Source organism: Pseudorca crassidens, chromosome 6 (genome assembly GCF_039906515.1).
Source record: "Pseudorca crassidens isolate mPseCra1 chromosome 6, mPseCra1.hap1, whole genome shotgun sequence".
NCBI lineage: Eukaryota > Metazoa > Chordata > Mammalia > Artiodactyla > Delphinidae > Pseudorca > Pseudorca crassidens.
This window is the reverse complement of record NC_090301.1, coordinates 43,183,008-43,208,315: the sequence shown is the minus strand read 5'-3', so window position 1 is coordinate 43,208,315 and position 25,308 is coordinate 43,183,008. Positions and strand designations below refer to the sequence as shown.

General features: G+C 35.9%; 1 protein-coding gene across 3 annotated transcripts in view; it reads right to left on the bottom strand.

The window, feature by feature from the left end:
• STAT4 (signal transducer and activator of transcription 4) overlaps positions 1-25,308 on the bottom strand; it is a 92,260-nt gene that overhangs the window by 34,468 nt on the left and 32,484 nt on the right. For all 3 annotated transcript variants that reach the window (XM_067741169.1, XM_067741171.1, XM_067741170.1), the window contains exons 4-6: positions 4,242-4,340; positions 1,289-1,381; positions 288-366 (exon numbers count right to left, since the gene is read on the bottom strand). In XM_067741169.1, the coding sequence (XP_067597270.1) occupies positions 288-366; positions 1,289-1,381; positions 4,242-4,340 (271 nt within the window). The remainder of the gene's footprint in view (positions 1-287; positions 367-1,288; positions 1,382-4,241; positions 4,341-25,308) is intronic.

The window sequence follows — 25,308 nt, the reverse complement described above, 5'->3', positions numbered from 1 at the left end:
TCTTAGTTGTGATAATGATATTTTGATTCTATAGGAGAATGTTCTTACTTTTTGGAGATGTATCCTGAAATAGGGGTGATTTCTCATGAGCTTTATAATTTACTTTGAATCATGGGTAAAAAGATATATTTATATGGAGAGAAAAGGAGGAAGCAAAATAAATTAACTTCTCCTGCACACTCTCTTCAAAAAAAGGGATCAATTTATCAACTCTGCAGCAAAGACGAAACCCTAGTCACATTGCCTTTATGTCCCTATGTGGAATTATAGACAAAACAAAAACTTACCCATTGTCTGAATTGTTTTATACCTGTAGTCAAATTCATCTTGCAGATCTTCTAAATATTTGGTGTCTTGTTCTGTCATCTTTTTACAAAGAAAACATACTCTGTTGTTACAATTAAGCACGTCAATGCAACAACATCATCCATCATCAGTATTTCAAAATACACAGTTTGGTGCTTGCAATCCCCAGTAATATCCCAGACTAACTATACAGAATCTACATTTCTAAAGAGCTAATGCCCATGAACGTTGAATAGCACTAGAAGAACCAGACTGAGGTTGCTCTTCCATTTTCTCTTCCTGAGTGTTTGCAAATTTCAGCATCTTGCCTCTCATTTCTCAGTTAATTCCAAATGATGCAACTAATATCTTTTTTATCGGAGAGTATGGATACTTTTTTCATTTTAGCTCCATACAACTCTGTATTAACGTACCAACTATCTTTTTGCTTAAAATCTCCATTCTCAAACGATATAGTTTATGACAATTGAGTCTAAATTTTTTTCCTCTCTACCTCTTAGAAAAAAAATATCTGTGGCTCCTCTGTGTCTCCTGTTCATTTCTTTGAGATTTTTACTTTTACTCTTCTCCAAACCTGGTGACGTTTTTCTGCTCAGATATAACGGTGTCAAGATCTGAGCTAAAGGCTTTTCATATAGTATTATCTCACGTAGTCCTCACAACAATCCTGTTACAGTGGTTATCCTCACTTTTACAGATGAAGAAGCAGAGGTTTAGAGGTGTGAAGCAGCTTACTCGCCTAAGGTCACATGGCTTCTCACTGATGATGTCTGGTGTGGAAACCCTAATTTCCGGTAAATTGAAGTTAAAAGCTTCCCACAAATAAATGTTTTCTAATATGAACGTAGTGTGTGAGAGATATTTATCTTATAACAAATTACCCTATGATTTCTGTACGCACTAACTTTGGGCACACAAGAGAAAGATGCATAGTATGGTGACAACAGCTAGACTTTCCTGGTGTCTGTAAGAGATCACTCACCTGCACACTATTTTTAATGGCAGCCACTTTGTGCTCCACATTCCTCTGTCTTTCTGAAACTGAAGAACTTTGTAAGGATTTCTCCAGAGGTCCCTGGAAAAACAATGTCTTGAAATTTCGATGATGTTGATAAAACAGGTTTATGAAGAATGTAGTATATGTAATATACTTTGAACTGAGGTATGGATGAGTATGATATGAAATACTCTACAGCCATTAAAAAACATGCTGTAGAAAAATATTTAATGACATACAAGTAGTGTTAAATTGTTAAGAAATAGAGCAAATTATAAGACACCATATGTTTGTGATCTCTGTTGCTTGTATATGTATATATATTTATACTTATTTATTTATTTACAAAAATCTGGATATATGTATAGACATGTAAACTCAAGTACATGTGACCTGAAGCACACACATCCCAAAATATTATCATGTGCTATCTTTGAGCAGTAAAATTACAGATGATTTTATGGTTAAATTTTTTTCCCCTAATTTTCTATAACAGACCCATATTGCTTTTGAAATTCTATAAAATGAATACATGTAATTGTTTTTTGAATACATGTAATTTAAAAATTAGTATAGTGAAACTACATTAAGTTGGACTTAAATTCAGAATTAGGGATGTTGAATCTGTCAGGATAAGATTTATTTTTACATTGGAACAAAGGGAGTTTGCTAAAGAATATGTAAAAATGTTAGGCTGGCTAAATAGAAAGGCTAACCAGCTACTCCAAGCCCCATTTCTTTTTTTTTTTCATATTAAGTATGATTTTATAACTTTATTTTTCTTTCTGTAACACATTATAAACAGCTTTCTGTGTGATTAAATATATATGAAAATCATGATTTTTAACAGTTATATTCATTATGTTTGAAGCTGTAAGGTCAGTGGAATGTTGTGAAATGTTTCTGTTGGCTGCACAGAAGGACAATATTGTTTCCTTCTTTTCAAAGAACTTTTTAACAGTAATGTGTTCATCTGAGGATCCTAAATTCCTTTTCTAAATTCTAAGAGTAGCTTTCCCTTTGATTTATTCTCATGTGTGACATTCTGCACATCCTTCCCACCACCTGAGTTCAGGTTTCCTGGTCTCCAGCCCCATCCTTCTCCTTCGCCCTTTACCAAACTTCAAAGGCAAGTCTGGAGATGTCAAGGCTCTCCCATTTTGCTCACCACCAACTACAGTAAAGTCCAAACTCTGGTGCTAACCACTTTGGGTTCCAAATGTGATCTAGCTTCATTTATGCTTTACTTTCCCTAGTGGGGAAGAAGCCTCGATGTCCCAGGCAGGTAAATGAAGAAGCAACCCTTTCTCTTCCCCCTTATTCTCCCCACTTCACCCCAAAGGAGAGGATGGTTTACAGCAGGGGTCCCCAACGCCAGGGCCACGGACCACTACCAGTCTGCGCCGTTAGGAACCGCAAGCCCCATTTCTTGGCCACTCTAATAATCTGGCATTAAGTTCCATAGATATAACGTTTACGTAGATATCTAGAGTTGAGTTAGAATGTCAGTAAACCCTTCACCTTACAGTTGGATGGGGACGTATGGTTAGAAAGGATGATGACTTGACTAAGATCTATAGCAAATCAGTGGCAGAATCTCAAGTGGAACCCAGGTCCTTGACTGTCAATCAAGTGTTTTTTCAACTACATCACATTCTTCAGATGGGTAAAGCCTTTGTAAAATTCACTCTCATTTTGGCCCCCATTATTTGTATTTGTGTGTGTGTGTGTGTGTGTGTGTGTGTGTGTGTATCTCCCTATATTTGTCTACTGGTTCAAAATTTACAAACTAGTGTTTCTTTTGTGGTAGTATGTAGCACTAGCAGATTATTTGTGGAATGATTTTGATGAGCATCTATTCGAATAAATGTTTCTAATTTGCCTGATACCTGACATATGAAGAGAACAACAACAACACACACACACAGACAAAATGACTAGAGATAAGAGGGCTACGAAAAAGGACAGCTCAGAATATATATGAGAATATCATATATTAGTAACAGCATCTCAATGTTCACCCAAAAAGCACTGAATCAAACTATATTTACTTTAGAAACTCACTAACTTTAGATTTTAAATTAAATAAAGGTGATACCATTCTTCTTTATCATCTAAAAAATAAGAGTAAGTTGTTAAAGCTTCATACTTCTCTAAAAACAACCATAACCTGACAGCAACTAAATCTGAGAATTTTTAATAGTTGAAAAAAGATACTTTTCTTGGATCTTCAAAAATAAATACACTAGTGTGATTTACTAACTTATAGAGTGTGACATGTGGAAAGTTGATTATTCACACGCTCTTTCCTTTTCAAAAGGATTAACTGAAAAAGTATTCCCAGGGACTTCATATTCCTCTACTTATCTTTGATGGGGGCTCTGAGTTCATTCAGCATAGTGGGATAAAATATAATCTAAAATATTATTGGCAAGGCAAAGCACACTGAAACAATAAACAAGCAAATATTTATGGAGTTTCTGTAAGACAAAATTCCTGCTCATGGAGTAGTTTGGACTTGTCGGGTAGGAAATTGGGAACTACTGAAGGGTTTGCACAAGATCAATCCCTGAGGATAAACATGCTGAGAGAAACAGAGCCTAAATGGTAGTTAGGAATTCAGCCCGGAGGTGGTTACTCTATTCCTCAACTGATATAGTAAGACCACGGACCAGAGTGTGAGCAGTGGAAACAGCAAAGGATGTATAGATAGGATTCTAGAAACAAACTCTGGAAAGACTTGGTAGTTATCTCAATAAGGAGGCAGAGAAAAGGAACTATTCAAAGATAATCCCAAGACCTTGATTCCAAGTGACTGGAAGGATGACGGGACCATCAACATAGGTAGAAGAAGATGGCTGGAAAGAAGACTAGAATTTCTGTTTCAGAAAAATTGAGTTCCAGGTGATAACAAGATTACAATGGAAGAAAATGTTACCTGAACAGGCATGTTGGCTGCAGCCAATATTCTCCTCTCTTCCCTTAAACAATTTGAAATAACCACAGACACATGCATCGGATTTCCATGAAATTTTCCCTGAAAAAAAGTGAAAAACAACACAAAATCTTCAATGTATACATCACTATTTGCAAATCAAAAATAATCTCCAAATAAATATGTGAAATTATTTGGGATTTGTTTCAACAACCTATTCTATTATAAAGCCACAGAAACTAATATTGTGAATGTAGATGCCTATGCAGCATATTGCTCTGTCCCCAGAAGTTATTTTTAATAATTAAAAATAGTTCTTGAGCACCTCTGTAGGAAAGACCCTGAACACACACTCAGGAGGATCAGTTTACTTTGGGCTTAGGATAAGTTTTACAAGCGTTACTTCTTTGTAAATTATTATGAACTAGGGTAGTCCCAGCTGTTCATTTGTTAACTCTGTACTACATGGTGTGCCTAACGCATTTCTTTTGGTCCCTGTTTGGTGCTCTTCATGTCAATTAGCTCATAACTATATCGGTATGCTAGAGAGAAACTCTATCACACACATTTTAGCAACAATATTTTTATGACATCTAAGTATATACATTTTTTAATTACCGATGCTAATGGTTCAGATATTGTAAACTGGCAACCTGTGGGTCTAATTCAGCCATAAGGTATGTTGTGTAAATTGAAATATTGTAATCCCTTCAGGGGAACATGTACTACCCATAGTTTCCATAGTATCCAGCACTGAGTGACCTAGGCACTCATTTATTTTACCTGCCAGGCACCTATAGGTTTTCTTGGTTTGCAGGATTAATTTGAAAAACACCATCATTTTAGTCAGTAGTGTTAAACTTCTTTGTTACTAGACCCTTCCATGGCAGGATTAACAGGAAACACAATAAATGTAGACAAATGCCTTTATTTAGTTTCCCTCTGCCCTCCGGTCTGAAGGAGGTGCTACTTATCCATGAAATGGCCAAAGGGCAATAGCAGAAAAGATAAAAGTGGAAAATTAATAATCAAAAGTAGATTATACAGACTAGTAAACCAAAGGGTCTTTCTTGGAAAGAAATGAGGTTATTGGTTGTAAACATTTTTAAGGCCTTGACCATGGCCACAATTTTATTAGATGATGCATTCTAATTAGCATTTCTATTTGTAAAACCAGGGTAAACACCAAGTATCTGGTTTCCTGCTTTTCCATATTCTATAGCTTTTAAAACATTTTTCCCCTTCAAATGAGAACACTCCGAAAGAAAAAAACAAAAATGAATTGACAGAAACTCTTAAGGTAAAGAAATTAAAATTATCCTATTCATTAAGCAGGGATACCAAATTTCTGATTCCTGCATGCTGACAATTTCAGATTCTCCCTAGTTTGAATTTGTTCTTGTTTTTAAAATTTCCCATTGATTTGTTTTCCCATATACCTTCCATTTAACTCACCAAGAAAAGCTATGTTTGCTCATTTTGCCTTTATTTTTAAAATATTCCACTTATGAAAATAAAGGGTTTCTCCCAGGGCTAATTTGGAGACTGCCATTTATGTAACGTTGAAAGCTTTTCCTATCCAAGATCAGGAGTTCCTCTAAGATCCCAAGAATCACCACTATTTGTCTTTGTTTTTCTCACCGTTACAGGAGTTCTTCATTGTTGATTATCCAGATCCTATCTTTCAGCATTTCTCAGCTCCTTTGTCTATACTTTTTCATTTTTCTTTCCTGCTTGAATTTCTTCTACCTTCCCTTTCAGATTTGGTTTCCCGCTATGTCTTGTGAGGTTAAATTATTCATTTTTTCTCCTTTGTTAAGAGTAAAGAATCACTATTGTTTTTATCCAGGCTATTTTTTCACTTTCTTTTTGCATTTTTCCTAACTTAGCTCTCACTTAAATGTATGAGATGAAAACATCTTATGGAAAATTGACCGCTATAGATTCAAAAACCAAAGTAGCACTTTTTTTAATGATCAGGCTTTTAAAATTTATTTCTTATTGAAGTATAGTTGATTTACAATGTTGTGTTAGTTTCAGGTGTACAGCAAAGTGATTCAGCCATATATGTATAATTCTTTTCCATTATAGGTTATTACAAAATATTGAATATAGTTCCCTGTACTATACAGTAGGACCTTGTTGTTTATCTATTTTATAGATAGTAGTGTGTATCTGTTAATCCCAGACTTCTAGTTTATCAACCCCTCTCCACTTTCCCTTTTGGTAACCATAAGTTTGTTTTCTATGTCTGTGAGTCTCAAATTAGCATTTAAAATTTTCGTTATCAAAGATGTAGTTATGTTCACCTTTCAGTAGTTACCATGTATATGGACCATGGACACCCCCCCCCAGAAAAAAAAGCACAAACAGAAAAACAGAAATAACAAAAGAAAACCCACCCCTAAGTGTGTGTTGGTGGGAGGAAGGACGGAAGAGAAATTGCCCTTTTTCTAGTGTGAGTCTGTCTCTCTTATGTGTAGGTACTGCAAATATCTTCTACTCTGTGGCTCTCTTTTCACTATCTCTTAGTGTCAATAAATAGAAGTTTTTAATTTTAGTGAAGTCAAATTTATTAACTCTTCTGTTTATGGTTAGTGCTTTTTATGACTTAAGAAATCTTTCCCTAATCTATAGCCATGGAGGTTTATTCCTATATATATATATATATATATATATATATTAAGCTGTTAGAATTTTGCCATTAATTGTAATTCACTTGGAGCTTCTTAATAATGAGAGGTCCCTTTCACTTTTTTCTTTATGAATATCAGTTCCAACAATATTTATTGAACATTCTGTTCTTTTACCACTGCTCTGCTGGGCCAACTGTCATAACTCAAGTGCCCATATATGGATGGTTTGCTTCTGACTCCATCCCATCTTATGGTTCTATCTGCTTTATCAACAGACCGTCTTAATTACTAGAGTTGTATAATAAGTTTTTGACGTCAAGTAGAATAGCTTTTCTTTGCATTTTTCACATAAATTTTGGAATCACCTTGTCAAGCTACGAACACACATACACACACACACAAGTTGAGAATTTGAATGGCACTAAATCTTTAGATACTTGGCATCTTTGTGTTCTAATCTATTTATTTAAGTCTTCTTTAATGTCTCTCTATTAAGCATTATAATTTTCCACAGAGATCTTATACATTTTTTGCTAGGTTTATTTCTATGTAGCTGGTATTTTTCATAATGGATAGTATCTTTCTTTCCTAATTGTTTTCACTGGTATGTAGAAATATATTTGGCTTTTATATATTGACTTTAAATCCAACAACTTTGCTAAACTCTTAATAATTCTAATAATGTACTTGTAATATCTATTACCAAGTCTAAAAATTCATCTGTAGATTGTTTTGGATTTTCTGCAAATACAAATCACATCTTGTATGAGTACTGATAATATTTTTTCCCCTTTTCATTTATCTAATATCAGTCAGAACTTCACCTTCATACTATGATTTATTTAGAAATGTATTGGTTAATTTCCAAAGATAGGGATTTTCTATTATCCTTTTTATTGATTGTTATAGATTTTAAAATTCTGATCAGAATAGATGTTCTGAATGACTTCAGTCACTTAAAATTTATTGAAACTTGCTTTGTGGCCCAGCATATGGACTTTTTGTAAATATTCCATGTGAGCTTGTAAAAAATGTGAATTCTGCAGTTGTTGGGTGCAAATGTCTTATACAAAAGTTTATTAACCCAACTTTGTTAATTGTTTTGTTCAAAAAATCCTTGCTGATTTTTTTGCCTCATTAATTTTATCACATATTGAGAGGCATGTTAAAATCTAGTTTGTGAATTTTTCTTCTTGTGGTTCTTTCATACACATTCAGACTTGTTATGTATTACTAGTGAGTCAAATCTTTCAATACTATGAACCGACCTTTATTGTTAAGAATGCTTTTTGCCTTGAAACAAAAATATAAACTATGACATAATACTTATTATCACTTAGAATTTTTATTTCATCCTATTGAAAGAATTCTTGATTTACTTAAACATATAGATATTTAATATCACATATTCACATACCTATATAAAAGAGTAAATATACATGAAATAAATTGGTTATGTATTCATAAAACTTCTTTGCATATTTACAATTCAACTTTTCTGAATCTCTTTTCAAATTAGATTCATTGGCATTCATGTTTTTTCCCATAAAATAATGTCCTCTGGGCCACCAGGAAAGTCAGTGATGCAGCATCTCTTTCAATGTGCACCACTATTACCTACATTCTGTGAGTTTCGATGCTGGCACCTCCTTGATCTTACCAGAAGTTTTCAACAGAAAGTTTTCAGACAAGAACCAGGACTCACTCACATTCCTTCTGCAAATGGTCTTGAAATGATTTGATGACTGAAGCATTGAGGGTTGTAGTGGCCTAGTCATGCCATCATGATTCACAACCATTATACTTTTACATGAAATGATTAGGCAACTGTTCAGATACATGTCCATGAAGTCACTGAGAACTAGACTATATAGCAGGTTCCTAGATGTCTGTTCCAGAAGATGTCTAACCAATACTCTATCAGCTCAACTACCACCTGTACCCTTTTGGTTCACTCCTAATAACATCTTTGAAGAAGTTCTTATTCGTAGACATTGTTTACAGTTTAAATTAAATATGGTGGTACCTTCAGCAGTTGTCAGTTAGGCATAAGATTACAGTGATACACTGCTTTTCATAATCCAAACTCGTACTCTTGATCCTTTTAAAGATCCTTTTGGGGAACCCTCTTACACTTTTGGTGGGAATATAAATTGGTATAGCCACTATGGATAACAGTATGGAAGTTACGGTTAGGGTTAAAAAACCCTAAAAAACCTTAAAAAACTAAAAATAGAGCTATCATACAACCCAGCAATCTCACTCCTGGGCATACATCTCGAGAAAACCATAATTTGAAAGGGTGCATGCACCCTAATGTTCACTGCAGCGCTATTTACAATAGCCAGGACATGGAAGCAACCTAAATGTCCATCAGTACAGGAACAGATAAAGAAGATGTGGTGCATATATACAATGGAATATTACTCAGCCATAAAAAGGAATGAAACAGTGGCATTGGCAGAGATGTGGATAGACCTAGAGACTGTCATACAGAGTGAGATAAGTCAGAAAGAGAAAAATAAGTATTGTATAATATTGCTTATATGTACAATCTAGAAAAATGGTACAAATGACCTTATTTGCAAAGCAGAAATAGAGTCACAGATGTAGAGAACAAACTTATGATTACCAAGGGGGGAAGGGGAGGGTGGGATGAAGTAGAAGATTGGGATTGGCATATATACACTACTATGTATAAAATAGATAACTAATGAGAACCTATTATAGCACCGGGAACTCTACTCAATGATCTGTGGTGACCTAAATGGGAAGGAAATCTAAAGAAGAGTGGATATATGTATACGTATAACTGATTTGCTTTGCTGTACAGCAGAAACTAACCCAACACTGTAAAGCAACTATATTCCAATTAAAAAAAAATAATAAAATTAAAAAAAATCCTTTTGCATTGACAGTGTAATTTTGTCTTGTCAAAGAAAACCACCCCCAATTCCCAGCATTACCTATTTGATTAAACACATATTTTAATTTTTCCTCAATGGCATCATGCTGGAAGTTAAGTGCATTCTGTTCAAAATCAGCAGGAAGTTTCTGATAAATGGATATTGTACATCTTAATGATAATCCTGTGCAATGCATGATTCATTTACTCCAGCCTGCTATTGTGCTGAGATTTTATTCATCTATTGTGAGGAATTTGCTGATTTCTCTTGTCACTGTTGCTGTGTGTATGATAGGCAATCCTTTTGCATGAGTCTCAATAATAAAATATAATACAGCTTCTACTAGTGGACATCTTCCTTCCTTTCTTATATCCTGCAAAGCACTTTATTGTTGCTTTCTAAGAAAATATGGAATTTAGGACCAACCATCCAGTGACTATTAACTTGCTTAACAAATATCAAATTATGCCCTGCTGATTTGTTCCTGTCCCATTCTGCATACATGAAAACTATTTGTTTCATTCCTAAATCACAGTATTATACTGACGACACTTAAACAGCAATTAAATTCAATGTGTTGTACCAACTGTGCACATAATTCAACTGAAGTGACAACAACATGAATAGCTATGACCCAATTTTACATCACAGGAAATGGCAATGCCATTGTGATTGCTACCTGACAATAGCAATTAAGAGATGCTATCGAATATAAGATGCGTTTTGATTTCAGAGATGATAAAATGCAGAAAAAAGGTGTCTTAGAATCAACAAATGTGCTATTTTATGATTTTTTTCTGCTTTATGCTAAATTCCTTGGCTTTCCTTCAAATTCTACTACCTTCCATCTAATTTCTAAATTTGACTTGTCACTAAAGAATGACTAGTTCATCTACTTTTTTCCCCCCAGGTGGTCCAAGGAGTACCAGAGTCAGAGGTAAAGGAAGTGATAAGGCTGCTCAAAATAACCTCCTCCGTTCAGGTGGCACAAAATTTGAGATTTCACAACTAGACTTTCACTCTTTTGAGTTTCTTCCCCCAGGATCCCCTTTAGAATGCAAAGATATGAGGGAGAGTTAACACTACATTTAATTAATTTCCTCTGCATTGTTAAGGATTTATCAGATGTGCTCTCTGGCTGCAGTGACCTGGCACCTGCAGGTTGAGAGTAATGGGTCCCAGGACAAATAAAAGAAGTTTCAGGAGAGCCTTGAAAGAGGAAGGCAACAGTAACCAAAGGGGAAGTAGGATTCTGAAGAAATATGTAGCCAAAAACTGTCTGAGCCTAGATTTCTCTAGAAGTTAACCCTGAGATAAAGATTCCAGTGCAAGAAATATAAATGGGAGTTCATCCCAAAACACACAGTTATGGGAGCGGGTAAGTGAGAGGAGGGAGAGAAGGCATCCAGTAAAGGGTGTGTTATCCAGCCATTGGCTAAGATTGGCTGGGAATCCTGGGAATAGGGTAGAACATGTGCCTTAGAGTTATCTACCCAAGGCCTTTGGGAACTGGAGTATTTTTACATCAGCTCTTGTCGTTATTAGCTCTAAAGCAAAAAGACACAGATGCTGACATTTTTAAGTCCACCTGATTGAACTAAAATGATAAGGTCCAAGGGATATGGGCAGGGCAGTCTGCTATTCCAGCTCTCCTCCTAACCTCATTTTGAGAATTTTTTTTTTTTTTTGCGGTACATGGGCCTCTCACTGTTGTGGCCTCTCCCGCTGCGGAGCACAGGCTCCGGACGCGCAGGCTCAGCGGCCATGGCTCACGGGCCCAGCCGCTCCGCGGCATGTGGGATCTTCCCGGACCGGGGCACGAACCCATGTCCCCTGCACCGGCAGGCGGACTCTCAACCACTGCGCCACCAGGGAAGCCCGAGAAATTTTTGACTTCTCATTTTTTAAACTACCTACAACCATACTACACTCAAATGTTGATATTTCTTCTTTTATGGTACCTCTGAGATATGAAGCAGTTGTCTCCAATTACAGAGTAAAATGTTTCCATTCACGTTTTTATTGGCAATCTGCAATCCACTGCACACTTCTGGCTGCCAGCTCACTCTCTCCCCTTTTATCATCCCAAGTACTGCTGTTAAATCATGTTCAGCCTTGCTCCTTACCAGTGTCAAACACACTGGCCATGACAACACGCTCTCAGCTTCAGCCTCTTATTGTTTCCTTCCCTTTGTTCTGAGCACACGATTTTTCTTAATGGCTTCTTCCTAAGATTTCCTCACTAGAATCATAAGGATATGTCTACAGTGAAAAAAAACCTACTAAATTGAAGAAGAGCTAATCCAGTTGTCTTAAGACTGATTTATTTGTAGAATGGTCAGTCTAATAGATTTAAAAAGCAATTTTCTTTCATGATAATTAAAATAATAATAAGGTACCACTCCACATCTATTAGGTTAAAATTCAGAACGCTGACCTCACCAAATGCTGGTGAGGATATGGTGCAACAGGAGCTATTAAATGGTACAGCCACTTTGGAAGACAGTTTGGCATTTTCTCACAAAGCTAAAAATACTCTTATCATACAAACCAGCAAACATGCTCCTAGGTATTTACCCAAATGAATTAAAAGCTTATGTTCACATAAAAATCAGCATACAAATATTTATAGCAACCTTATTCATAATCATCAAAACTTGGAAGCAACCAAGATGTCCTTGAATGGGTGAATGGATAAGCAAACTGTGTAGATTTCTATGACGCAGTATTATTCAGTGATAAAAAAGAAATGAGCTGTCAAGCTACACAAAGACATGGAGGAAACTTGAAAACATATTGCTACGGGAATACTGTAAGGCAAAACTATGGAGACAGTAAAAAGATCAGTGGCTGCCAGAGGTTTGAGGGGAGGGATGGAGGGCTGAGGGGAGCACAGGGGATTTTCAGGGCAGTGAAACTATTCTGTATGCTACTGTGATGGTGGATATATGACATTAGGCATTTGTTAGAACTCAAAGAACTGTGTAACACAAAGAATGAACCCTAATGTAAACTATGAACTTTAATAATAATGTATTATTGGTTCATCAATTATAACAAATGTACAACACTAATAATTCAAGATGTTAATAATAGGGGAAAGTCTCTGCCAGGGGTTGGGGGGAGAGGCTAAGGGAGTATATGGGAACTCTCCGTATTTTCCACTCAATTATTCTGTAAACTGAGACAGCTCTAAAAAAAAAAAAAAAAAAATTAAGCCTATTCTTAAAAATTGTCATTCTGAAGTCACAGTTCTCACATATCTTTGTGCTATTCCTTTTGCCAGGAATGAACAAATTCAAATAACTAGAGTTGCCTGCCTCTCTTGTTCAGTTAGTTTTAAATTCTCTCATCACCACAAAGATTTTCTTGATAAAAGAGAAGTGAGGTATAGATTCTCCATGGATACAAATAATTAATGCCCCATTTCTATTTATGCTAATAATAATACATCCATCTTAAAACAAACTAACTAAAAATTAACTGCAAGTATAGTTTGTCTTGGTCTATTTTTTAAATTAAAAGAAAATACTTCTTAGGGGCTTCCCTGGTGGCGCAGTGGTTGAGAGTCCGCCTGCCGATGCAGGGGACACGGGTTCGTGCCCCGGTCCGGGAAGATCCCACATGCCGCGGAGCGACTGGGCCCGTGAGCCATGGCCGCTGAGCCTGCGCGTCCGGAGCCTGTGCTCCGCAACGGGAGAGGCCACAACAGCGAGAGGCCCGCGTACCGCAAAAAAAAAAAAAAAAAAAAAAAAAAAAAAGGAGAGTCGGAACCTAGTTAGATCATTATGATGACTAAAATTCAATGCTTTTGGGGAACTCAGAGTCTTGTAATTGAGATAAATAAATTGCTTAATTCAAAATGACAGGAAGAGAACAAGGTAGATGCTAACAAACTCTACCTATCATTTATATGTTTGAACATAACAGTAACAGAACCTGTCATTTACTGAATACCTATTATATGCTTTATATATATTTTATATATAAAAGCTGACAATAGCCTGCAAGGTACATATTAGGAAGCCCAGAGGTCATGTCATTTGTGAAAAGTCACAGAATTCAGAAGCTAAGGTGAAGGAGCTCTTCAAAAACCAGATGTATCTCATTCCACAAACTATGACCTTTCCAAATCACTACTGCTTTATAAAAAATGCATTCCTTGTTTATTTATCTGGACCCCTACAGCCACAGGTGCATTTAACTTTATTTTTCCTGGAAATTATCTTTATAGTATTTCCTATGACAAATCTGTTCAAGGATTAACCTTTCTTTATGGAACCTCAAGATAGTTGCAGTGGTTAAACCAACCAACAGAAAATTACCATGTGTTTGATTGTAAAATTATTAAATCACTTTTCCTGAGATGACTTAGGTCTTAATAACCTCTGGCAGTTATACTTGCTATTTGTAGAGGCAATCTGACATGGCCCCTGAGTGTCCCTGTGTGATCTTGCTGGTATGCCAAGAATACAAAGTCCTGACCACTCATCACTCGTCTCATTTTTCGGGGTTGTATTTGCAGCAAGCAACCTTAAGTGATGAGCTAACGTCTCCCCCCAGCTAAAGAGCAGGCTTGCTTCCCCTAGCTATAAAAGCAGTGAATTCCTCAAGCTAATTGTTCCTCTCCTGTTACACAACCCACTGAGTGTGCTGGATCTGTGTCACCCCTGTAGGACCTGGGGCACATGGGAAACCAATGCAAATGGGCATGAAGCTCTGACTACTACTTTTGCTGTGAATAATAAAGTCTTTGCCACTGATCCGGAAGTCTCATGTTTTATCTGGCACCCATGAAACAATAACAAGCTCATTTGCTAGTTTGAGAGGAAGGTAATCTTGCACACGTCTCGATACCAATTTGTATCATAAAACTTATCACATAGCATTTCCATTATTTATTTCTATGTCTTATTCCCCATCTACACTCAGCATCTTTCAAAATCAGGAACTGGTCTTCTTCAAGATGGAACTTGAAGTAGCTGTTACCTTATAGGAACCTCATAAATGCTTGTTGAATAATCAAATGAGAAGATAAATAAATTACAATAATTCCTTCCTAACTGAGAAAAAATAGAAAAAGCATATTATTCAATCACAGTGTTGGTAAAGATGCTGTCTTTAAATCCTTCTCGAGTTTTTATTAGTCACCTAACCCTAGTAGCCAGGAAGATATAAAAGAGTCTTGAGATTAGTTGGAAGAGGACAGCAAGGTATGAAATATTCCTGGAGATGGCAACTTTGCTTCTCAAAGACCTGATGGTATCCTCACCCTGGTTGACCACTGTCACTGGTAGTGAGGCTGCCTTTGGGAGATGTGAACAGCGGGGATGATGCTCTGAGTCTCCTGCTCTCTGTATGGTAAGACACATCCTTTACTGATAGTAAAAGAATCAATGTCCTTTGCTTATGTCTAGTAGGATCCTTCAGTCACCCTTTCACCCTTGCTCTCATGATAACAAGGATACATCACCATTATAATCGAAGAATATTTAGACGAGAGTATAAAGACAAGAAAATGGAATCCTAAATGTAAATATTGATAAAGAAGGTATACACACATCTCTCTTGTTGAGGATGTAAGTGTATATCTAGAAAAAACAAGAGACTAATAAAAAATTCTAGAATGAATAAACAAGATGACACTTTTTTTCTAGACTGGCAATAATCATCTCAGACTGACAATGGGGATAATGTTGCATTCAAAATAGTAAGGAAAGTATTTTTAAAACTTAGGAATAAATTTAACAAGAAAGGTACACATTTTACATCAATTAAACTAGGGTCATACTAAAGACTTTAAACAAGATCTGAGATGGCATAAATTAAAAACACAACATAGAATAAGCATAACAGAATTTTAGGATGTGGGACTTTATCCTAAAAATGTTAATTATCCCAAAATGAATACATATATTTAATGCAATTGAAGTTAGACTTCCAAGAGTTGCTTTTGGAGGACTTGGATTGAAAGAAAGAGGCAATAAAGTTCATATGAAAGAAATGTTGCACAACAGTTAAGAAAATTACAAAAGCTAATTAATTTTTCAGTGCTTAAAATACATCAGGGAATTTTCCAAGTGTTCTATGTTTTATTTCATTTAATCTTCACAGCAACTGTTTGTGATCAGTACTATCATCTGATTTTACAGATAGGTATGCTGAGATAGAAAGATGTGAAGCAACTTGAAGCCAAGATTCAATTTGACTACAGAGTGTGTGCTTTCAACCAATTAGCCACAAGGTCATTGTCTCCAAGTTAAGGGGAGGAGGACTTGCCATACAAGATCCTGAAATATACTGCAAAGTGTAGTATATTTATTTATAAGGTATAAATATATTATATAACTTACATTATAATCAATAGTTTTGACATATAACTAGACTAGCGGAGCATAACAGAGGGTGGTGGAGAATTATTACATGAGAAAATTAACATGCAAAAAGATGGCATTTCAGTTCAGTTGGGAAAAAATGATTATTTAAAGAATCTTGCTAGTATAATTGTCTATCAATCCAGAAGAAAAAGTTGGATCTCTATGGAAAGAATTCTATGTAGATGAAAGACAATTTTTAAAGAAAAGTTAGAATAAAATTCAGGAAAACATGTATAATTTAAGAGTTGGGAGACGTTTAACCAAGGCTAGATTCCTCGAAACTATACAAAAATGTGGATTTTTCACCACATTTAAAGATTTTTTTGTATGGAAAAGGTGTCATAAAGCCAAAAGACTTATGATAGATTGAGGTAAATATTAGTAACTCATATGGAAGAGTTATTTACCATAAAAAATATTTTTAAAGTAACATTTTAATATATAAAGAACCCTTCGAAATTGTTGAGAGAGCTCAATAGAAGAAAGTGAACGGGGAATTGACAAAGTGCACATCCAAGTAACCAATAAATGTGAAAAAGAATGCCCAGCCTTACATGTAGTCAGAGAAAAGCAAAGTAAAAAGAGATACTATTTCCTAACAATCAGGTAGGCAAAAATGAAAAGGAATGAAAATACCTGCTATTAATGGAGTTATGGGAAAGAGGGTCTTCATACACTTTGCTGATGGAAATGTGAATTTTACAACCTATTTGGAAAGCAATCTTGACAATACCTATTAAAATTTAAAATACTTATATCAATACCTTTGACTAGTAAATACATTTCTAGGAATCTATCCCATAAAAATAAGAGCACTAGCCCATATGAACACACCCACAAGGTTGTTTGTTACAACAGTATGGTAGAGAAAACTGGAATTAAAGTGCTTTCTCCACTAATGGGAATGGCTCAATAAATTATGGTACATCCACTCCATGGACCATTTGCTACCATTAACATCCAGAGATTTCTGTGATATAAAGTTTGGAAAGCAGAGAAATTAACAAAACTTCTCATTTACAAAATTCCGTAAAAACACACACAATAGGGACTTCCTGGTGGCGCAGTGGTTAAGAATCCACCTCCGATGCAGGGGACATGGGTTCGAGCCCTGGTCTGGGAAGATCCCACATGCCGCGGAGCAACTAAGCCTGTGAGCCACAACTGAGCCTGCGCTCAAGAGCCCGTGAGCTACAACTACTGAGCCCACACACCACAACTACTGAAGCCTGCATGCCTAGAGCCTGTGCTCCGTGACAAGCCACCGCAATGAGAAGCCTGCACACCGCAACGAACAGTAGCCCCCTCTCCCCACAACTAGAGAAAGCCCGCGCACAGCAACGAAGACTCAACGCAGCCAAAAATAACATAAATAAAAAACAAACACACACAATATGCATGGGGATAAATTATACATGTTCCCATTTTATTTATAAATCAGATCTAGGTATGGAAGAGTGCCCATTGATTGTTAACACTGATGCCTTTGGGGGTGACGGTGTGGATGGAGGTAAGGGAAAAAGAAAGGAAAAAAAGTTTGTAATAAAAAAGCAGCATGTTTTATGTCTAATTTATGGTAAATTATATGTGAGTGTGCAGTAAAAACATGAAAAGATAGAGACAAAAATGATAATGGTGGTTATTTTATTTTGGTGGAATTTTAGGGGATTTTTAGTTTCTTCTTAGACTTTTCACTATTGTTTGAATTTTTACAAAGATTTGTGTTATTTAAGCAATTGGGGGAAAACTAGAAAGCTATTTTCATCCTATCAAAAAAGACCATAGTACATATATTAGAACATATTAGTCTCTTCCAATTGTATCATTGACTCTCTTTGATCTTGAAATTTTAACAGTTTCTGACATTTTTTTATTATAAAATGTGTTTATTGAAATTATTTTCCTATGTATTGAATGCTTTAAGAGCTGCAAATGAAAAGATTTGATAATAAAGCAGTTTTATTTTTAATTCAAATAAAAAGACCATAGTAAAAACTTTTTTGATTAATTTACATATTGTGCAAAAATTAGAACTCCTAAATCTAGAAGTGGAAAAATCATTCCAATCGGAAGAAATAAAACCATTCTCTGAAGATCATCGACATTTACGAAGCAATTCTCAAAGTGTTCCTGTACATTTTCCATTGAACAGAAATCTGAAATCTATTTGAATTGTAGTGGAGGTATTAATACCATTCAGCTACTGAGAGAAATGGAAACTGAAGGGTTGCTAATAGCTCATGAAAATGGAAAGTGAGTGCCCAAATGACCTATTACTCAACTGTGACCATGGGGCTAGGTCTCAGAGCTAGTTCTAAAACTGGGAATCCTAATGTTGGTTTACAGATACCCAGCGTGACACTTCAAAGTGGTCTTCAGGCTTAAAATGCAAGTCACACTAACATGTTTATATTTAAAGGGACATTTTCTCTCAAGGCCACGCTAGAAAAGACGCTAACCATGTGAAATTCATCCCTCAGGTGCCTGAGCCTTTTAAGATGACCAGCTCTGGCGTTCAGGGCTATTTGTACTGTCAGCTTCAATCAAAATGTATTCGTCTCCTTCCCACACTTCTTGCTCATATAGAGCCTATAATCAAATGTAGTTGCCTCTTTCTCCTATCATCTTGGATGAAAAATCCTATTAAGCTGTAAGGGTTTATACAATATACATGGGTTTATATATATTTTATTACCTGAGGGCCTGGACCACTTGCCATGCTGAGCCAGGCCTTTGTGGAGACATGGTTTACACAGAAGTCACCGGAAAGTCCTCAGGATTTGAGGTTAGAGTCAGGGTTTTACCCCAGCCCTGCCATTAACTATGACATTAAAAAGAAAAAGCCACTTTACGTCTCTGAGCTTTGATTTCCTCCCCTATAAAATCTGTACCCTGCCTTTCTCTCTTAAGTTGTGAGAATCAAGTGGGATGTTCGTAAGATCAGAGTCAATCATTAAGCAAAGGTCAATTATGTTTTGCTTAGATTGCAGAAGCAAAAATGTCCTCTGAAGAGAAATTTTTAAATGCAAAAATCACTAATAAAAGACACCCATAATCACAAGATCTGGAGATAACTGATGTTAACATTTAATGTGCCCATTTAGTTTATTTTCTCCATGTGCAAATGTACACATATTTACAGACATTAAAAAAAATAAAATTTAGAGCACACTTTATATATTATTATATATCTGCTTTTCCATTTAATTGATAATTAAATCACAATGTTATTAAAACATCTACAATATCATTTTTAATAGCTGTTGAATGGTTAATTTAGCCTTACTCTGATTTACTGAATAAATTCTCCACTGTTGGCATTTAGATTATTTATAAATTTTCACCATTAAAATGCTGTGATATTATATATTCTTGATTAAACCAACCTCATTAAATTACAGTATTTAGATCTTGTTCATTTATGGTTTTGCCTACTTGATATGTCAGAAACTAAGAAAAGTTTATTAAAGTGTCCCACTACTACTTGCTTTCTCTTTCTTTTTTATTTTATTTTTTTAAATCTATTTATTTATTTTTAGCTGCTTTGGGTCTTTGCTGCTGTGTGCGGGCTTTCTCTAGTTGTGGGGAGAGGGGGCTACTCTTCGTGGTGGTGCACGGGCTTCTCATCACAGTGGCTTCTCTTGTTGCAGAGCACAGGCTCTAGGGCGCGCAGGCTTCAGTAGTTGTAGCTCACGGGCTCTAGAGCGCAGGCTCAGTAGTTGTGGTACACTGGCTTAGTTGTTCCACGGCATGTGGGATCTTCCCAGACCAGGGCTCGAACCCGTGTTCCCTGCATTGGCAGGAAGATTCTTAACCACTGTGCACCAGGGAAGCCCTCTCATTTCTTCTTGTACTTATAATTTTTACTTTATATTTTGATTCAATATGTTTGGTGCATATTGATCTGTGAAAGTTATACTTTCATTTGAAATTGTCTCTGATAATAATACAATATTTGTCCTGATTATTGCTTCTGAACTGGAATTTTGAACTGGAATTTGACATTGTCTAACAACCTCAGAGCCACCATGAGGGTTAAATGAGATGTTACATGTCCTGAGCACTAAATAAATGTCAGCTATTATATCTCATTTCTATTTTATTATTGTTATTATAACAATATATAGTGACCATACTTTCTTTTTCTCTCCATTTGCCTGATATACCTTTGCCCAACCTTTTACTTTTAGCTTTTCTTATACCTCATTTTAGGGGTTGTTTGTAAATAGCATGTCATTGAATTTTCTGTTTTGATTCTAAGTGAGAATCTTCTTATTTTTAAGAAGAGAGCTCAATCCACTTGCATTCACTGCCATATTTAATATGTTTGGTTTTACTTTGTCACCAGTTTTCTCTTTCCTTTGCCTGTCTTTTGCTATATAGTCTATACATCTTTTCTGTCACTCTCTCCACTATTTTGGAAGATATAAATACAGTTTTACATACTTATAGCAATTATCATTGAATTTATCAAAACTGTTTTTTGCACCCAATAGTTCACAGCTTAGTTTTCACCACAGTCACCTGGTGGATAACCTCACATTCACCACATACTCCTCTGTGCACCGCCACATTAATAGAATGGGCTGTGGATTATGTACAATTCCCAGTTGCACCATCTCTAATTCTGCCATTTTCTCTTGCACCAGTCACAAGATGCCATGGCTGTATGACACTGCCATTGAAGCCTCATTTTAAGTATCTGGAGTAAAAGTTAAGCTTTGAAATTCCCACGTCAAAATAAGGAATTTAGCATACTTTCCATGTCTAAGTCGTTTCTTTGTCATCCCAAGAAAGTATTCTTCTAGAATATATTTTCAATTGTTATTTTTGTTCCATTTGTTTTGGTCTCTTCACCAATTATACGTGTGTTGGCCCTTCTGTCTCTGATTTCCATATTCCATTTTCCTTCACTTCACTACATTGGGTGCTTCAAGCGTACATCCCACATCACTTATTTATTCTCCATAGTATCAATTCTATCCTTTCCTGTGTCCAACATGGATTTAATCCTGTTTCTCTTTTTCCCTCTTAAAATCACTTCCTATCTTAGTTATCATCTCCCTCTTTTCATATTATCTGTTTGAAATTTTCATTTAAACCTATTTGCCTCTTTTAGATTTCTGTTCCTATTTTATTCAGATGATTTCCAAAAAACTCTTCATATTTTGGAGTAGATCATTTTCAGAAGTGTGCTGGTTTTTCAATACATCAATTTGAGCTTGCCAGTCTTTTGTTATCAGGATTTTTTCATAAGTCCTGGGCATGTATCTTTAGGCAATGTTTCAATGGATGAATGTGGGGTTGATTTTCCTGATTTAGTTTTATTTGTCTCATACTGGTATAGATTTCACTCATGTTCTGCTATTTAACTGTCCAGTCATTTTAGGTTTTAATGTTGTATGTATTTGTCTTTTTTTCCTCTTATGTATTTTATCTAAAAGCTTGGAGAGATTTTTATATACAATTGTAAATTTGAAGTCTTTGTTACCAAAGTCAAAGGTATGATTTCCAGGCACTATGGTAGACTGAAAAAGACATCTTTAGGGATGTGCTAAAATTTAATCTCTTGTCAGAGTTCCTAATAGCAAAACTAGAAAGCCCTATTTCTCTTGCTCATAGGGTTGGTTCTATTCAAGCTGAAGCATAATTTGATTTTTAAAAAATGGCTGTCACTATTTTTACCATATTAGTCTCACTGAGATGCTAATGTGTCTTTAATGTCTATTAATCTCTATTTTAACATGAAGGAAGTTTCACAGACTTTGGGGAATCTGTAGTTTTTCCCTAGTTTGCCTATGTTTTTCATCACCCCAGCCTTTCAAATATATGTAATTTCATTTGTACATTTCTGATAGCAAATAAGGTTTGAGACTATGAGTAATGGGTTGCTAAGCTTTCTAGGTATCAGAGCCTCTGTGATAGCTTTTTGATGTAATATAGTAAAGAAACAACCATATAATCTCCATTTTGTGAAAAAGTGTATGCATCCATCTATAATACATTTTAAATGATAAGAAAAAATATATTAAAGTATCAACCATGGTAGAAATCTGGATGGTAGAATTATGGATAATTATCTTCTTTTTGCCTTTATTTTCCAAATTTCCTATAATTAATATGCATTACTTATATAATCAAAGAAAAACCCACTCTGTTCTAACTGAACAAAGCGTTAATGATGAAGGAATTAAACCAATGAATTATGTTTTTCCCATGTTCAGTTCCAACTAACATTTGTTTTCTGGGAAAGGACAAAAGTAGATTGTGGATACAAAATTGTAGAATTAGTGGTCATTTCTCATTCAGTTACCAAAAACAAACAAACAAACAAAAAGACATTCACAGTAGGCACATGTGAAGAAGATTTTGCCATACAGACTAATGCTGTGTTTTCCAGATGTGAGGATTTCGTGGACCAGAAAACAGTAGAAGTTTTGGTGACTGATATAAAGTTGTCAACTTTTTATTCTGCTTAAATAAGTATATAAGGAAAGCTCCACAAACATTTCCATGCATATCATCATCATTTCAAAAAAACAGAACATTCCTATCCCAAATGACTGGAAAGGATACACAATGTTATAGAATTTTTTTAAAAAATCCTTTAAAAGGAATAAATTTGGCTTTGCAAATTTTCTTATTTTGCTGCTGACTGGTGAAAATTTTATTAAGGATGGGCCCTGGCTGGTGCTTGATGCCCCCTGGACTAAGACTTGGTTCTTCTGGTGATTGGACAGAGAAGTCCCAAAGGCCCATCTTACCTGGCTCCATAGAGACAGAGTAACTGTTGGTATAGAAGCAGATGTTTGAGAAGGAAAGGAAAAATCAGACTTGGTATTATTTTTATGGAGAAGATCCAATGCTTTGTCAGTTCATCACAAGTTCTACTGATAAAAAAATATATAAAATACATATTTAAACCCCCATATAGCATAGCACAGCGAGATCAGCTCGATGCTTTGTGACCACCTAGAGGGGTGGGATAGGGAGGGTGGGAGGGAGGCTCACGAGGGAGGGGACATGGGGATATATGTATACATATAACTGATTCACTTTGTTGTACAGCAGAAACTAACGCAACATTGTAAAGCAATTATACTCCAATAAAGGTATAAAAAAATATAAATCCCCATATAATAAATGATAGGTTGTAGGAAAATAGATTTCAAAACCTAACATTGTGATGGATAACTAGTTGGAATTCAAACCTTCTCACCGCCTCTACCACGACCATCCTTGTTCAACCTGGCTAAACATGGAAGCCAGAGTGATCTTGTTAAAATCTAAGTTGGATCATGCCACTCCTCTACCAAAACCTTCCAGTGGTTTCTCATTTCAAAATAAAAGCCACAGTCTTTACACTGTCCTAGTCAAGCCAAAGTCATGAGTTCATGGCACGTACATCATGCATCATATTCATGCTGACATCTTACTTTAAAAAGGGGATGGTCCCTACAGCTGCCGACACCTCTCTTCTAGTTGATTATGAATACACTGGATTGTTTAAAATAACAATCTTTGTCTTTCAGATTATAAATATAATCCATACCTACTGTATAAAATATATAAAACACAAGAAAATTATACATAAAAAATTAAAATCATGCCGAATTTTACTCACTAAAGATAAGCATCGGTAACTTTTTTTTTTTTTTTTTTTGCTGTACGCGGGCCTCTCACTGTTGTGGCCTCTCCCGTTGCGGAGCACAGGCTCCGGACGCGCAGGCTCAGCGGCCATGGCTCACAGGCCCAAGTCGCTCCGCGGTATGTGGGATCTTCCCGGACCGGGGCACAAACCCGTGTCCCCTGCATCGGCAGGCGGACTCTCAACCACTGCGCCACCGGGGACGCCCCCATCGGTAACATTTTTATGTAATTTACTTCCAGGTTTTTAAAATTATTTTTTCCTAATATGTATATATAGTATGATATAAACTGAGATGAAAGTTTGTATTCCATAGTTTTCACTTAGTAAATAACACATCAAGATAATTTTTCCATGGCATTAAACAGCCTTCAAAAACATGATGCTAAATAAATGTGTGTCACTGAATTATTTGGCTAGGCCACAGTTATGGAACGAGTTCCCTGTTATGAACATTCAGGTTGTTCCTGATTTTTAAATATAGTATTTGCTATCCTTGCTAACACATATGAACGGAAAATAGCTAACCCTTAACTTCTGGAGTGGGATAGTGTTAGCATCAGCCTAGAGGCTTACGATAGCCTAAGACTGTGGGTGTATCACTGGGATTTGCTGTGAGGACTGCAGGAGAATGAGCAGGAGAAAGATCCCCGGTCAGCTTTTCTGTTACTGAGGAATTCTGGTCAGGTCATTATGGCCTCAATTGAATCATCAGTAACATTAAGAGTTGGATTAAATGGTGTTAGAATTCCAGCTCCCCTAATTTTTGTTTTGTTATTAATGGGTCTCAAGCCAAAAATAATTAGCCATCCATTAGAACACAGATATTACAAAAGAACTTGTAACCCTTGGGGTCTCATTTGTACTTTCGTGGCTTTGCTGGCAAACAGATCACTCGGTACTGGGAACTTTCCAACTTGGCAAAGCAGGAGACAAGTCAAAACACAGGCCTAATTCTGTTTAAGTTTCACGGTTTAGTGGCTGCGTAGGAAAAAAATAAAAATGTGTCCAATTTAAGGAGCTTTCGGAAAAATAAAATGTGGGTGATTCATCAAATCATTTTAGTTAAAGCAAACATACATCCTTTAGGGGTAGAGCAAGACTGTATCCCTGTGACGGCATATGTCTATGCCCAGCATTAGAATGAGGCCAGATCCCATTAGGAATATTACAGTATGTGGAGAAACCTCAGTTTTATGAGAGAGCGTTCCTGGAATCCTCTAGGTAAAGTAAACTACACAAGGATGTTGCTGTCTGAAGAGGTGACATGTTTAGTGTTCGGTGATATAACTAGTGTGTCAGTCAAGTGATATTGCATTTGATACTGATCTGCTGATCTGCATAGCTGCTGAATTCAAGTACTTCTACACACTTACCATCAGCAGAAACTTGTGATTGCACGGAATAAATATAGGTTTCTTTTTTTAATGCAGTGTCCAGGGAAGTTAGTAAGATGAAAAGTGCTTAAAAGTTTCAGAGATTAGCCTTCTTGTTCTGTGAGAT